General features: G+C 66.3%; 1 protein-coding gene across 1 annotated transcript; it reads right to left on the minus strand.

Moving 5' to 3' along the window:
* Positions 1-1,008: 1,008 nt before the first annotated feature.
* ENTPD2 (ectonucleoside triphosphate diphosphohydrolase 2) lies at positions 1,009-12,760 on the minus strand. The gene is made up of 9 exons (XM_075439553.1): positions 12,586-12,760; positions 6,241-6,358; positions 5,139-5,289; positions 4,418-4,577; positions 4,090-4,317; positions 3,439-3,705; positions 3,126-3,245; positions 2,740-2,874; positions 1,009-2,150 (listed from the first exon to the last, which is right to left on the minus strand). The coding sequence occupies exons 1-9, from the start codon at positions 12,694-12,696 to the stop codon at positions 1,950-1,952; spliced, it is 1,491 nt and encodes a 496-aa protein (XP_075295668.1). The 5' UTR covers positions 12,697-12,760; the 3' UTR covers positions 1,009-1,949.
* Between the last annotated feature and the right edge of the window lie 615 nt (positions 12,761-13,375).

The raw sequence follows: 13,375 nt of genomic DNA on the forward strand, positions 1-13,375 counted from the left end.
GGCTCCGTCACCCTCAGAGGGAAGAAGTTCTTCCTCGGCTTCAGCTGGAGCTTCCTCTGCTTCAGTTTGTGCCCATTGCCCCTTGTCCTGTCGCTGGGCACCACTGGAAAGAGTCTGGCCCCATCCTCCTGACCCCCACCCTGCAGATATTTCGAGGCATTTCTAAGGTCCCCTCTCAGCCTTCTCCATGCTGAACAAGCCCAGCTCCCTCAGCCTCTCCTCGTAGGAGAGATGCTCCAGTCCCCTCCTCATCCTCGTAACCCTCTGCTGGACTCTCTCCAGTAGCTCCTCATCTTTCTTGCACTGGGGAGCCCAGCACTGGACACAGCACTGCAGATGGGGCCTCACCAGGGCAGAGCAGAGGGGGAGGAGAACCTCCCTCGCCCTGCTGCCCACGCTCCTCCTCATGCACCCCAGGATCCCATTGGCCTTCTTGGCACCCAGGGCACGCTGCTGGCTCATGGTCACCCTGTCGTCCACCAGCACTCCCAGTCCCTCTCCGCAGAGCTGCTCTCCAGCAGGTCAGCCCCAGCCTGTACTGGTGCAACCCCTCTGGGTGCTCTGCTGCCCGCCCGGGTACCAGACCCGCTGTCCTGGGACCGGGGGCTCCCTGCCTGTTTCGCTGCGTGGAAGCGGTGGGTGTGGGGGGATGGCACGGGGCAGAGGCACCCAGAGCTCTGCCTGCTCACGCCTGTGCAGGGACAGGAACCCCAGCGCTCGGCAAACCTGGACTTCACAACCGCAGCTGCTTAAAACTCCCCCACCTCCAGGTTGGAGTGAGGTTTCAAGCCTGTCTTGGACCATCCTGGGGGATTCTCCGGGCTGGCAGAGCGTACGAAGCCATGATGGCATCTCAGCACTGGGCAGGCTGCAAGGGATGGAGATCCGCAGGCAGAGCCTGACCCGCGACGTGTCCGAGCAGAGCCTGAAAGCGGCTCGACCCATGCGGGACAGCCCAGCTTGGTCGGCCTCTTGCTGATCAAGAGCCACAGAGTCGTAGGAGTGGTTACAAAGATTTATTTCTGATTATAAAAAAAACCCCCCACCCCGAACCAACGCAAACGTTCTGCATGTTTGAACATCCCTGTTTTTACTGGCTTGGAAATGAAGGCGCATCCTCCAGCTGCCCGGCGCCGAGCGGTGCAGGGCTCAAACCCTAAAGCAGAGCAAAGCCCCACTCCCGTGGCGAGCCCATCACCCCTGCGCTGGGCGGCCGCACGCCAGCGAGCCGCGGGGTCTGTTCTGTGCCGCTGCCGGGGGACAGAGGAGGCTCTGGCGAAGGGGAGTCCGGCTTGGGAACTACGGGGATGGCGAAGGCACCGCGTCTGGTTGCTGAAGGTGGCCCTGCTGCCGGCTCCCCACGTCTGGTGGCTGTTGAGCCCCTACGTGAAGCCCCTGTGCCGAGGCGGGTGCAAGCCCAGGCCAGGATCTGGCCCTCAGGAAGGTCAGCGGGGTTCGTGCGTGGGCCGGGAAGACAGCAGGGGCTGTGGGGGATGCCCAGAGCTCCCGGGAGGCAGGGCCGGTGCTCCAGGGACAGGCTCGCGAGGTCAGCTGTAAGGACCAGCGCAAGTGATACCCCACCCCCCACCCCCCACATGAGAATAAATCCTGCTGTTGTCTGGGTTTGCTGGCCCCGTCTGGCCCAGGTCTGGTGGCAGAAAGATGCCCCAGGTCTGAGCGCCCAAATCCCGAGCCTGCTCCGGGGTCCGTCCCTGAGTAGCACTGGGGAACCCTGAAGCCGTGCTCCCACAGGGCCAGCAGCCCCCTCCGGACCCCCCCTCTCTGCACCTTGAAAGCGAGGGGAGGGCAAAAGGGACAGCTTTCCTCCCGGGACAGGCAGCGTCGGAGGACATCTCCGAGCACGTGCCACATCCCAAGCATTGAGGCCGTGGAGACTCCGGCAGCGGGACGGCGCTGGCTCCCGCAGCCCAGCCCGCCCGGCGCGGCCGTTAGATCGCGCTGGACTTGCTGTGCCGGAGCAGGCAGACGGCGGTCGCCAGCGACGTCAGCCCGGCGGCCACGAAGAGCAGGATGAGCATGACCCAGTAGTTGTACAACATGCTTCTGTGGGAAGAGGGCTTCTCTGCCGGGATCATGTTGGTGAGGTTCAGCATGTAGCCCAGCGCCCAGCCGATGGAGGTTTCTCCCGCCTGTGGGAACACCATGGCACGGTCACCACCCCGGTGAACCCAGCTCCACGGGCCTCAAGAGACCTCCCGGGGACCACCGCAGTGTCAGCCTGATGGAGGAGAGGGGTGTGGGGTACTCCAGAGTGCCCCGAGCCCTCGCTCGCCCTTGGGTGCAGCCAGCCCAGGGACGAAGCGGTTGACCGTCCCATGCTGAGCTGGGCTCATCCAATGGGAGCAGGATCTCCTCCGCTTAGGCCAGGCTGGATCTCGCTGCCATCCCATGGCTCATTCAGGCACTTGGCAAAGGTGGGACCCTGCCCTGAGATAAACAACTTTTGGCTCAGGCTTGTTGGGAAGCTGAGATGACTGGTGTCTTGAGGACCAAGGAAACGGTGGACAACCTGACTCCGTGACCACCCTACAGTCAGCCCAGCTCATTTTTTTCCATCTCCCGCCCAAAAACTGGGAGTTCCATCCTGCCCCTGTTCCCTGAAATCTTCCCTCACATTGCTCGGCTCTTTCTTGGTGTGAGATCATCTCTCTTGCAGGGCTTTTTGGCCTAACTCCAAAAAGATACCATGGCGTGAGTATGTGCTGTGGTGTCACCCACCTTCTTCTGGAAGGCAATGTTGGGGAAGGAATGGTTGTCGAAGTTGTAGCCTTTGGTGGTGAGCAAATAGACGAACATGCTGACAGCGCAGTAATCTGACAGTCTCTTCTCCAGCTCGGGGGCTTTCTGGAGCAGCTGGGTGGGACGCATGGAGGGACAGAGAAAAGGGGTCAAGCCAGCAGGGTCCAGGCTTTGTTTCTATGGCCCAAAACTCTGGGTGGTTGCATCTGGCTGGCCAAGGCGCTGCCCATACCCACCTGAGCTGTCAGCCACCCTCTCCCTACTCCCAGGGAGGACACCCAGCCCCCTCCGAGGGCTGCTCTCAGGACCGGGTGATGCCCCGCACGAAGCAGCCCTCCCCTCCCCACCATGCCCGGGGAGCCCACCTCGCCCCAGCTGGTGGCACAGATGGTCTCGGCAGCATCCTTCAGGTCACTCGGCAAGCGCACTGTCCTCCCCATCACCGTCTGGATGAAGTCCACCGTGTAGAAGAAGGCGGAGAAGGCCTGTGGAGGAAAGCAGGCGGCTGCGGGACAGGCTGGGAGCGAACCCTCTCGCCACGCGCAGCTGCTCTGAGCGGCGCGGTGGGCACAAGCAACTGCTCCTGTGCGGCTGGAGATCTGGCTTTGCTGCCGGGGGGCCGGGGACCCCCGCCCAGCCAGCAGCCAGGCCACCACCCTGCTCCATGCCGGAACTTACGATGAAGTTTCCCGAAACCTCCGGCTGGAAAATGCCGTCGAAGGAGCAGCGGGAGAAGGAGCAGGTGGTGAAGTCAAAGAGCTTGTTGACGTGCAGGGCACAGAGGCTCCCGTTCCCTGTGCCGACCACAGCGACGGTGGTGTTGAGGGCAAGGCTGGGCCTCTCCTTCTCCGTGCAGGGGCTGTCGTAGATGCTGCTCAGCGACAGGCTCTTGCGGTAGCCCCTGGGCCAGCAGGGATGGGGGACGGTGGCTTGGTAGCTCTCAGCCTGCCGGGGAACACATGGGGTGCGTGAGCCGTGCCATAGCCGTGCCGCGCGGCAGCCCCGGCACCGCTGCCTCCCTGCCTGCCTCCGCTCCCCTGCCGGGGAGAGGTGGAGGAGCTTGGGCAGCGGGACGCAGAGCTGGCAGTTGCCATGAGCTTCTTGAGATGGCTGGAGAGGTCTTGGCTCTGGCCAAGGGGTGCAACACCTTATGGAAAGGGTGGGAAGAAGCCCTGGCACCATGGGAGAGGGTGGGGGGCAAATGCCAAGCGCTGGCCCCGCGGGCCTGTCCTAGAGCCAGGCTGGGGGACATCCCTGTGGAAACACCAGGGAGAGGGGGCAGCTGCGGGGTGATGGCAGCCAGTGTCCCTGTCGAGCACATGCTGGTACCTGGAGGAGCTTTGCGAGCAGCCTCTTGAGGACCTGGTCCCTTCCGTAGCAGAGGAAGCTGTGGGTGTAGACTTTGTACGCCTGCCCGTACAGCTTCAGCATCACCTCGTTCCTGGGGTCTTCAATGGCGTCCCCGGTTTCAAAGGTGATCTGTGTTGAAGCACCCCCGAAGTCCATGGCCCCCAGGGTCTTCTTCTGGGGCTGAATCCATTCCCCGAGCCACCCGCGCTGAGCGAGGATGACAAGAGCGGGAGTAAGGATGCGATGAGCTGCAGGATGGCCTGGCCACCACGGCCATCCCCGGCGGGCGCCGCGCTCCCCTGCCCACCTTGATGAAGTTCTCCAGGAGGTAGTTTGCGGTGACCCAGCCGAAGACTCCTTCCTCTTCACCGGACAGGATCTTCGCCCCCCGGAAGTCGAAGGGGTACGACCTCAGCGTGGCGGCCACGGCGCCGAGGACGGCGTCCGAAGCCTGTAGGTTCGCGATGCTGTGGGGCGGGGCGGCGGGGCTGTGCCGGGGTGCTGCGAGCGGAGCCCCCGCTGCCCACAGAGCCCGAGGGTCCTCGCCTGGGTACCGGCAGGGATGTCCCCCCCCAAAACCCCAGCTAATTCCCCGTGGCTGTGCGGCGGGGACGGAGGTGTGCGCCCTCCTCCGAAGCCGTTCCCCGGGCTGGGTGAGCGGGCGGGAGTCCCTCGGTGTGGTTTTTGGGGGTCATTATTCTCGCTGCGTCCCATCAGGCTGGCAATGGGTGTGGGGGGCTTTCCTCCTGGCTAGCCGAAAAGGCCCGGGGGGTTATCCCGGTGCCAGCCCCACGCCAGCCCCACGCCAGCCAGGGATGTGCTGGCTGTGCCCTGCAGAGCATCTCCTGCTCTGGAAGACAGGAGCACCTCTGCAAGGGACAGGAGCCGGGCAGCTGGGAACGTCAGGAGCTTCGCCTGGCGAAGGGGAGACATCGCGGTCCTCCTTCACCATCTCCACCCCACCATGGGTGGTGAGACTGCAGGAGGGCACGGCCAGGCCCCCAGGCAGCGTTTGAGCAAGCACTCACTTGAGCAGGCGCATGCCAGCCGTGGCACCCAGGTAGAGCGGCGTGCCTGCGTGCTTCTCCTTGGGCACATCTTTCAGAGCCTGGTTCAGGCAGTGCACCAGGCTCGTCCCGGCAGCTGGAGGGTTGGAGCTGTAACTGGAGATGCCAGGACCTGTGGAGAGGAAACAGCATTGCTCCCTGTGGGCGGTGGGATGGTGCTTGGTGGGAAGATGCTTGGTGAGAAGATGCTTAGTGGGATGATGTTTGGTGGGATGGTGCTTGGTGGGAAGATGCTTGGTGAGCAGATGCTTGGTGGGATGGTGCTTGGTGGGAAGATGCTTGGTGGGATGATGTTTGGTGGGATGGTGCTTGGTGGGAAGATGTTTGGTGGGATGATGTTTAGTGGGATGATGCTTGGTGGGAGGATGCTTGGTGGGAAGATGTTTGGTGGGCTGATGTTTAGTGGGATGATGTTTAGTGGGATGATGCTTGGTGGGAAGATGCTTGGTGGGAAGATGTTTGGTGGGAAGATGCTTGGTGGGATGATACTTGGGATGATGCTTGGTGGGATGATGCTTGGTGGGAAGATGCTTGGTGGGATGATGCTTGGTGGAATGATGCTTGGTGGGATGATGTTTGGTGGGATGATGCCTGGTGGGCAGGTGTTTGGTGGGAAGATGCTTGGTGGGCAGCTTTGCCCCCCCCGCCCCTGGTGTTCAAAGTGTGGGTGCTGCAGGTTTCTCTGGGCATGGAGCCATCCAGAGATCAGCCACATCTCCTTGCCCGCGCTGCATCCCCCACCGGCTGACAGCCTGGGAAAGGTTGCTTAAATGGAGAGTGGAAAACCATCCCTGGCTCCTCACTGGGCTAGGCACGGAGCTGGATTGTCTTCTGGCAGTTGAGTGAAAGCCAGGAAAAGGCAAACCACAGGTATGTGTGGCTGCAGCCCTGGGGGGAGATGGGGGAGGTGTTGGGAACAGAGCTGGACCCCTCACACCACCTCGTTGCGCTGGTGAACACCCAGTGAGGCAGCTGGGCATGGCAGGGGCCTTCGCACCGTCACGCTGCCCTGCCCGCAGGGGATGTGACAGACCCTGCCACCGGCCCCCGGGACACCCCTTACCCTCCACGTCGCACATGCTGTGCTCGCTGACCACCCCGGTGTCGTTCTCCTTGTCCGCAGGCCACTTGTAGATGAACACGGCCGTGTGGGAGGACCCGGCGTCCAGCACGATGCCGTACTGCGGGGGGGGAGGCAGCGGGTCGGACCGGGGAGCAGCAGACCCCCAGGGCCACCGCGAGCCCAGGCGCTGGGGTGGATGGCACGCCGTGCCCAGCCGGTCCTGCCCGGTGGCTCCGGGACCGGCGAGCGCTGCTCAGCCCAGCACGGCCGCGGTCTTGCCCACGTCTGCCCGCGCCAGGCCCTGTGCAGGGACACCGGCTCTGCGGGCGTGGGGCCACCCTTGCCTCCTCGAGCGCAGACCGGGGAGGTCTTCCCACCCCTGCTCGCTCCCACCTCCCCGCGGCATCGCTCCCGGGCAGCCGCGCGGTGCCCAGCCGTGCCAGTGCCCGGGGCCGGCGGGGGGGACACCTGGGAGCGGCACCCCGGGGCTGCAGCGAGCCAAAGAAGGGCAGCCAGGCACCTCGTCCCCGCTGCCCTTGTATGGCTCGGCCATTCTCCCGCTATAAATAACCCAGCTCCCTCCTGCCAAGGAAGCTCACCCAGCGCCCAGGGAGGGGCTGCCCCGCGCCGCCTTCAGCCCCCCCCGGGCAGACCCCTCTGCCCCAGCCCGCTCCGTGCCCCCGCCCGAACCACCCCGCTGCTGGAGAGGGGGCTGCGAGGCTGGGGGGGGGAAGCAAGGTGGGAGCCAGTGCTGAGCATCTCTGGGGTGGAACCCGGCTCGTGCCAAGGCTCTGCCCGCTGCCTGCCCTGCCCGGAGCCAGGGGAGTCCCTGGGCTGGGGCAGGGAGCCCCTCTGCCGGCCCAGCGCCTGGAGCCCCCCCAGCCCTGCCTGGTGGGTGTCCCCGTTCCCATCCCTGTCCCTGTCCCCAGCCCCGTGCCTGTGGGGCTGGGATTTGGTCAGCTCAGGCAGCAGAAAGAAGGTGTCTGGGCAGGGGGACACCTGGGCTCAGAGGCAGCCCCCACCCCACACGAACCCACGGCCCCACACCAGCGGCGGCCCCCGCTCCCCCAGGGACCATTTCCAATGGGTGACCCCCCCCCAGCCTCGCCTGGCCCCTGTCAGCTGTCAGCACCCTGCCACGCACTCTGCGCCAAAACCTACGAGCCAGCGGAGAATCCCGCTCTGCCGCCAGACTGGGGCCAGTGTGCCACGGCACTGGTGTAGGGTGCCGAACCCTGCAGAGATGAGGAGGGGGGGCTCTGACAACCCCCTCCCTGCCTCAGCTGCTGCCCCAAAGCACAAAGCTGGAGGGCAGGATCCCCAGTTCGGCTGTTTCTGGGCTGGGTGCTGGGATCGGTGCCCTGGGCAGGCTTGGGGGGGGGGGTGTCAGCCCCTCCTCTGCCCAGCGTGCCACAGGCCACGCACCGAGTGTGCCCCCAGCCCCCCCTCGCCATAGCACCCTCTGCCTCACCCGCCCATGGGCCCTCCCGGCCCGGCAGCCACCCGCCAGGCACCAGCAGTCAGCGATGCTGCGTCTGCTCTGCCCGTCCCAGGGATGCCCGCTGGCCTGTCACCCTTGGCTCCCACCCCACCGTCCTCTCAGCGTGGCCCCTCCACCACCCCAGCCCTCGCCAGTGGGTGCTGGCACCCACGTGAGGGGTCCCCAGGGAGGGCCCAGCCCCAGTGGACCCCCCCCCACCTCTGCCACGCGTGTGCCCACGTGCCCTGTGGCCACCATGCAGATGTCCCCCGTGTTCTCGCAGGGCACCAAGCCACCTCCTCTGTGCCACCCCGACAGCAGCTGCAGTGACATCAGCATGAGCCGGGGGAGAACGCTGTCCTCAAAGGGGAAGCATCACAGGTCACCCCCAAACGCGAGCCTGAGCACGGCCGGGACCCTGGGCGTGGTGTCCAGCCCTGGGATGATGGGGAGGGGGCTGCAGCCCGTGGAGGGGGACGAGGCTGGGGACGGGGATGCCTACGGGGTGGCAGGGGCTGGAGCAGGAGGCAGCGGGGATGACCTGCACCACTGGGGACACCGGTGCCACCCACCAAGGATGGAGACAGCCTGGGAGGACCAGCACGGAGGACACCAGCCTGACTCCGCGGCAGGGACCGATGTGGCCGCACAAGCCTGGCCCCACGGCAGGGTCCGGGGTGGGCAGGGGCAGCCCCCCACGCCTGGCAGGGCCTTTCCTGCCGCCTTCGCCCGCGCTGGCTCGGCTGGGTGCTGCTCCCACCCCGCGCAGAGCTGGCACGGGGCTGCAGGCGTGGGGCTGCACGTGGAGGGGGGGGGGGGTTGCACGCGTGGGGGGTGCACACGTGTAGCCGCACACGTGCGTGGACGTGCATGCATGTACACGTGCACGTGGCGGGGTGCGTGGGTGCAGGCGTGTGGGGGTCACGGGCGGGGTGTCCACGCGCAGAGGTGCGCCGACGTGTTTGCCTGCACGTGGGTGTGCGTGCGGGTGGGTGCGCACACGTGGGTGTGCGTGGGCACGCGTGCACCGGTGCGGACCCGTGTGTGGGTGCGTGCATGCCTGGGCCGGCCGTGCTGCCTGCTCGGGCCCCGCGACGCGGAGCACACGTGGCTGCGACGGCGGCCGGCAGCAAGAGGTGGCACGGAGCCCGCAGCAGGGAGCTGTCACGCTGGGGTGATGGTGACACTGCCGGGGCAGAGCCAGCTGCCCCACACAGCGCACCCCGGGGCCCTGCGCTGCCCACGCCCGCGGCGCGGGGGTCTTTCCCCTTGGGTCCTGGCATCCAGGCGGGCAGAGCCCATCGCTGCCGGGTGCGGGGCGGCAAGGACAGTCCCCAACTCCTGGACTGGTGGGCGAGGGGCGGCCCGTGGGACCCCCGGCCGGCGGTGGCTCGGCCGTGGTGGCGGAGGCAGCAGCGCTGGGGCCTGGCGGCCGTAACGACGCGCGGCAACATGAACCGCAGCAGCGCGGTGGGTGCTGCCAGCGCGGGGAGTGCCCGGCGCCCGGCCAGCCGCCGACGCCATGGCTCGCCCCATGGCCACGCCGGCGTGAGAGGGGCAGCCACGGCCTCGCGCCAGCCCCCTCTGCCCCGCGCCCGGGGGTCTGGGGTTTGACCCCAGCCTGTCCCGTGCTGGTGACAGTGAGCAGGGGTGGAAGCCACGTGCACAGGCGTGAGCGCGCGAAGGGGCTGAGGCAGATCTGGACGGCCAAGAGGGTCCCCAAGGATGGAGCAGGGGTCCCGTCCCCCCCTCCAGACCCGGGGGCACACACACACCTCCGGCACCCACATGGCAATCAGCAATGGAGTCACCCACTGCAGGGCTGCGATGGTGCTGGCCCCTGCCCCAGCCCCAGCCCCTGTCCCTGTCCCTGCCCCAGCCCCAGCCCCAGCCCCAGCCCCAGTCCCTGCCCCTACCCCAGCCCCAGCCCTTGTCCCTGCCCCAGCCCCAGCCCCAGCCCCTGCCCCAGCCCCTGCCCCAGCCCCAGCCCCTGCCCCAGTCCCTGCCCCTGCCCCTGCCCCAGCCCCTGTCCCTGCCCCCGTGCCCGGGCGTCACAGCCACTGTGCCACCCGGTGCAGAGCGAGCCGCTGTGCAGGCACGAGCCGTGGCCGAGCCGTGGCCGAGCCGTGGGCTCGCAGCCACGCGGGGGGCACAGGCAGCGGCCCCGCAGCCGGGAAGCCCTGGGAGGGAGGGAGGAACCCGGCGGAAAGCCCGTCTCGTTAGGGATCTGCAGCGTGAGCGCTGCCCTCAGCTCCTCCAGCCGAGGTGCCCGGCGCCTGCCAACGAGAGGGCTGGAAAAGAGGGCTGGAGGGACACGAGGATGCCTTGGCACGCTCCCGTCCCAGCGCCTGGCTCCCGTCATCCCTCTCATCCACCCCGGCGCGCTCGGCTCCCTGCACCCCAGGGCTTGGCGGGGCCTCGCACGCGTGGTGGTGGCCCTGGCCACAGCCTGTGGGACAGTCCCCAGCCCCAGCATCTCCTGGTGGCACAGGGCTGACGGACTTTTCTAACAACGGGACCCTCCTGATCAGGCCTTGGTGATGCCACAGGGCTGGGGGACACGGGGGTCCCCAGCGTGGCCCCACACTGGGACAGTGTCCCTGTGCCACTCCCAGTCCTGCTGCCTCCCGGGTCACCCGTGGCCCCGCGGGCTCTGCTCCACCGCAGCATCGCTCAGCCCAGCCCAAGCCAGGGCTGCTCGGTCCTGGCGGCCCCGCAGAGGGGACACAGAGGGCAGGGATGTCCCCAAAGGCCACAGAGCAGTGGGCAGGGGCTCAGGGCTCCCAGAGAGCGCATGGCTCTGTCCAGAAATGTCCAACGCTCCAGGGGAGGAGGTGGCAGGGGACGCTGAGAACCACCCAACTCACTGCAGCCCGGCACCGTGCCCCGCGGCCGTGCCCAGGTGCCCAGCCCCCCACCCCACAGGCTCTCCAGGCAGACCCACGGTGTGGCAGGGCTCAGCCTGGCCCCACAACATCCCACCTCCCTCGAGGCGGTGAGACCCACGGGGCCTCGGGTCTGCGGTGGGTTTCGGTGTCCTTCCCACCACGGGAGCCGCAGCTCCCCGGGCTGGCTGGCAGGGGAAGAGCCCAGCAGGCTTTGTAACGGCCAGTGGAGAGATTTGCCAAAAGAAGGAGAAAAGTGGGTTGTCAAAAGAAAGCAGCAGCTCCGACGCGTCAGGTGGCCATGCCGTAACCCCGCTGCGGACCCACGAGGGCAGGGGAACACTGCCATCCCGGGATCAGCCCCTCCAGCAGTGGGATAACTAATCCGGGCCATTTTTAGGGCTGTGTTCCAAGCAAAGGGGCTGGACAGGGAAGACGCGGAGCCGCAGCTCAGCGGAGAACAGCGCTGTCACCCAGCAGCTGCCGCTCACCGGGGCCGAGCCACCAAGGACCACGTCTTAGCCAGGCAGGTGGGGAGGATGAGCCTGGGGTCCCCCGCAGCAGGACCAACCCCTGCTAAATTGTGTCTGCACGTTTTGGGCTGAGTTAGACTAAGACAAAGCTTTGCATCCCCGAAACAGCCCTGAGCTTTGTTGCACAGGCAAACCCCTCGGTGCCTGCCCGGGGCCAGCCCCGCGGGAACAGGCGCTGCCGGGACACCGGCGTCGAGCTCCGGCGGGCAGCGCCGCGCCACACGCACCGTGCTGGACCCCGCCTGCGCTTGGCACATCCAGTGCAAGACCCCCGGTCCCTGGGCTGGGCGGTGCAGCCTCGGCGGAGCGAGGTTCCCATGGAGGCATTGCGGGATGCTCAGCCCCAGACCGCAGTGCTGCCTGCGCACTGGAAGGTGCTAACACCCAGGGACAGAAAAAGCACAAAAATTGCATTTCTGGGAATGCATCTAGCTTAAAAGCAAAGCTCCATCTTGGAATGAGGAGGAGAAAAGCCTTCCCAGGCTGACCCAAGTGCTGCACGTAGGGCTCTCAGTACCAATCCACCTGATTCCTCCAGGTCCAAAGAGACAAAACACGTTTTGAAACCAGCTGCCGGCACTGCCCCGTGTGCTCCAGCACGTGGCAGTGGGTGGCAAAGGAAGGTGTCACAGGGAAAGAGTTAATCCTTGCAGTTACGCTAGCGGCAGTGAGTATCATCTTGGCTAAGGCAGCTCGTTTTCTCAACCTAATCTTCATTGCATCTGACAAACCCGGGGAGCAGGCAACGCATCTGGCATTCAGGCTGGCTCAGAAAGCTTCCAAGCAAATGGCTTGGGATGAGAAAAAGGGGGTTTTGGAAGAACCATTTTCCAGGACAAGAGCCTGCTCCCCACGGAATAGCTCGGGCTGTCGTGGACACAAATCTGACTTTTTTAAAACAAAAGACTTGGGCTGCACAAGAGTTGACCAGGGGACATGGCCAACAATAAATCCTTCGGGAACTTCTTTCAGCATCTGATTTAGAATGAAACAAGAAAGGAAAGCAGCTCCTTTTCGCAGGGAACTGCACTTCTCGCCCGGCGGTGCCGGCTCAGGCGATGCGGCTGGAGCCCCGGCGCCCCGGGTGACGGCGGGGTGCGCGGGGGTGCCCCGACCCCGGCCCAGCCGCGGGAGCAGACCTTGGCACGGCTGCTCTGGCCTGGGGGAGCCGCCCCCAGCCCCGCCGCCGCTGTGTCACCGAGCGGGGGAATCCTCTCCCACGGCGCCGGGTGTTCCCGCAGCCGGGGGGGCTGCTCCCTGCGACCCCCCCCCACCCCCCCGCAGCTCGGGGAGCTCCCAGCCCCGGTGGCCTCCCCCGAGGCTGGGGATCCCCCGGCTGCCGGAGCCGCCCCCGCCCCGCGCATCCCGCAGATGGGGGTGTCCCCGCGTGTCCCCCGGCCCCCCGCCGCCCCGCTCCCGCCCGGTGCCCCCCGTGCCCGGTGCCCACCTTGAAGCCCGGCGGGCCCGGCGCGTCCCCGGAGCCCAGGCAGAGCAGGAGGATGCCCAGGACGCAGCCGAGGGCCAGGAGCAGGAGGACGGCGGCGAGCCGGGGGGCCATGGCGGGTCCGGAGCGGGGGGCAGGTGAGCAGCAACGCGGCGGCTGCGGCTGCTGCTGCTCCTCCCCCGCCTCCTCCTCCTCCTCCTCCTCCTCCTCCTCCTCCTCGCCCGCCTCTCCCGGCTGAGTCACCGCGCCCCGGCCCACCCGGGCGGGACACCGGGCTCGGCGGGCTGCGGGGGGCCGGCCTCGGGCTGCGGGTCCCGCGACTGCCCCCACCCCGGGCATCACCCTGTCCCAGCATCAACCCCATCTCCCACCATGGTCATGGTCTTCGACCCAGGACTCAGCCCCGTCCCGGCCCCCCGGGCATCACCCTGCCCCGGGATCAGCCCAGAGATGGGTTTGGTGGGAGGTGAGAACAACCGGAGCCACAGAAAGTCTCATGGACAGTATCTCACCTACCATGACTAACAACTATGCAATTATTACCGCTTTTAATCATTACAAGGAGCTCGTGACAGCCCTGAGGAGCCCAGACCTATATTGAGATTGTTTTAAATGTGGTCACAAGTGAATAATGTAACGCGTTTCCACACGGAGACCTGAGCCAAGGAAGGTTGGGCCCTTGGCTCCGAGCAGGACATTTTGAGCTTGCTTACACAGTAGGATGAAACAGCGAACAAAATAATAAACAAGGAGATCTCACCAAGGAGCAGAGGGTGAAGGAGGACGCGGCTTC

The sequence above is a fragment of the Opisthocomus hoazin genome, chromosome 19, assembly GCF_030867145.1.
Source record: "Opisthocomus hoazin isolate bOpiHoa1 chromosome 19, bOpiHoa1.hap1, whole genome shotgun sequence".
In the NCBI taxonomy this organism is placed as follows: domain Eukaryota; kingdom Metazoa; phylum Chordata; class Aves; order Opisthocomiformes; family Opisthocomidae; genus Opisthocomus; species Opisthocomus hoazin.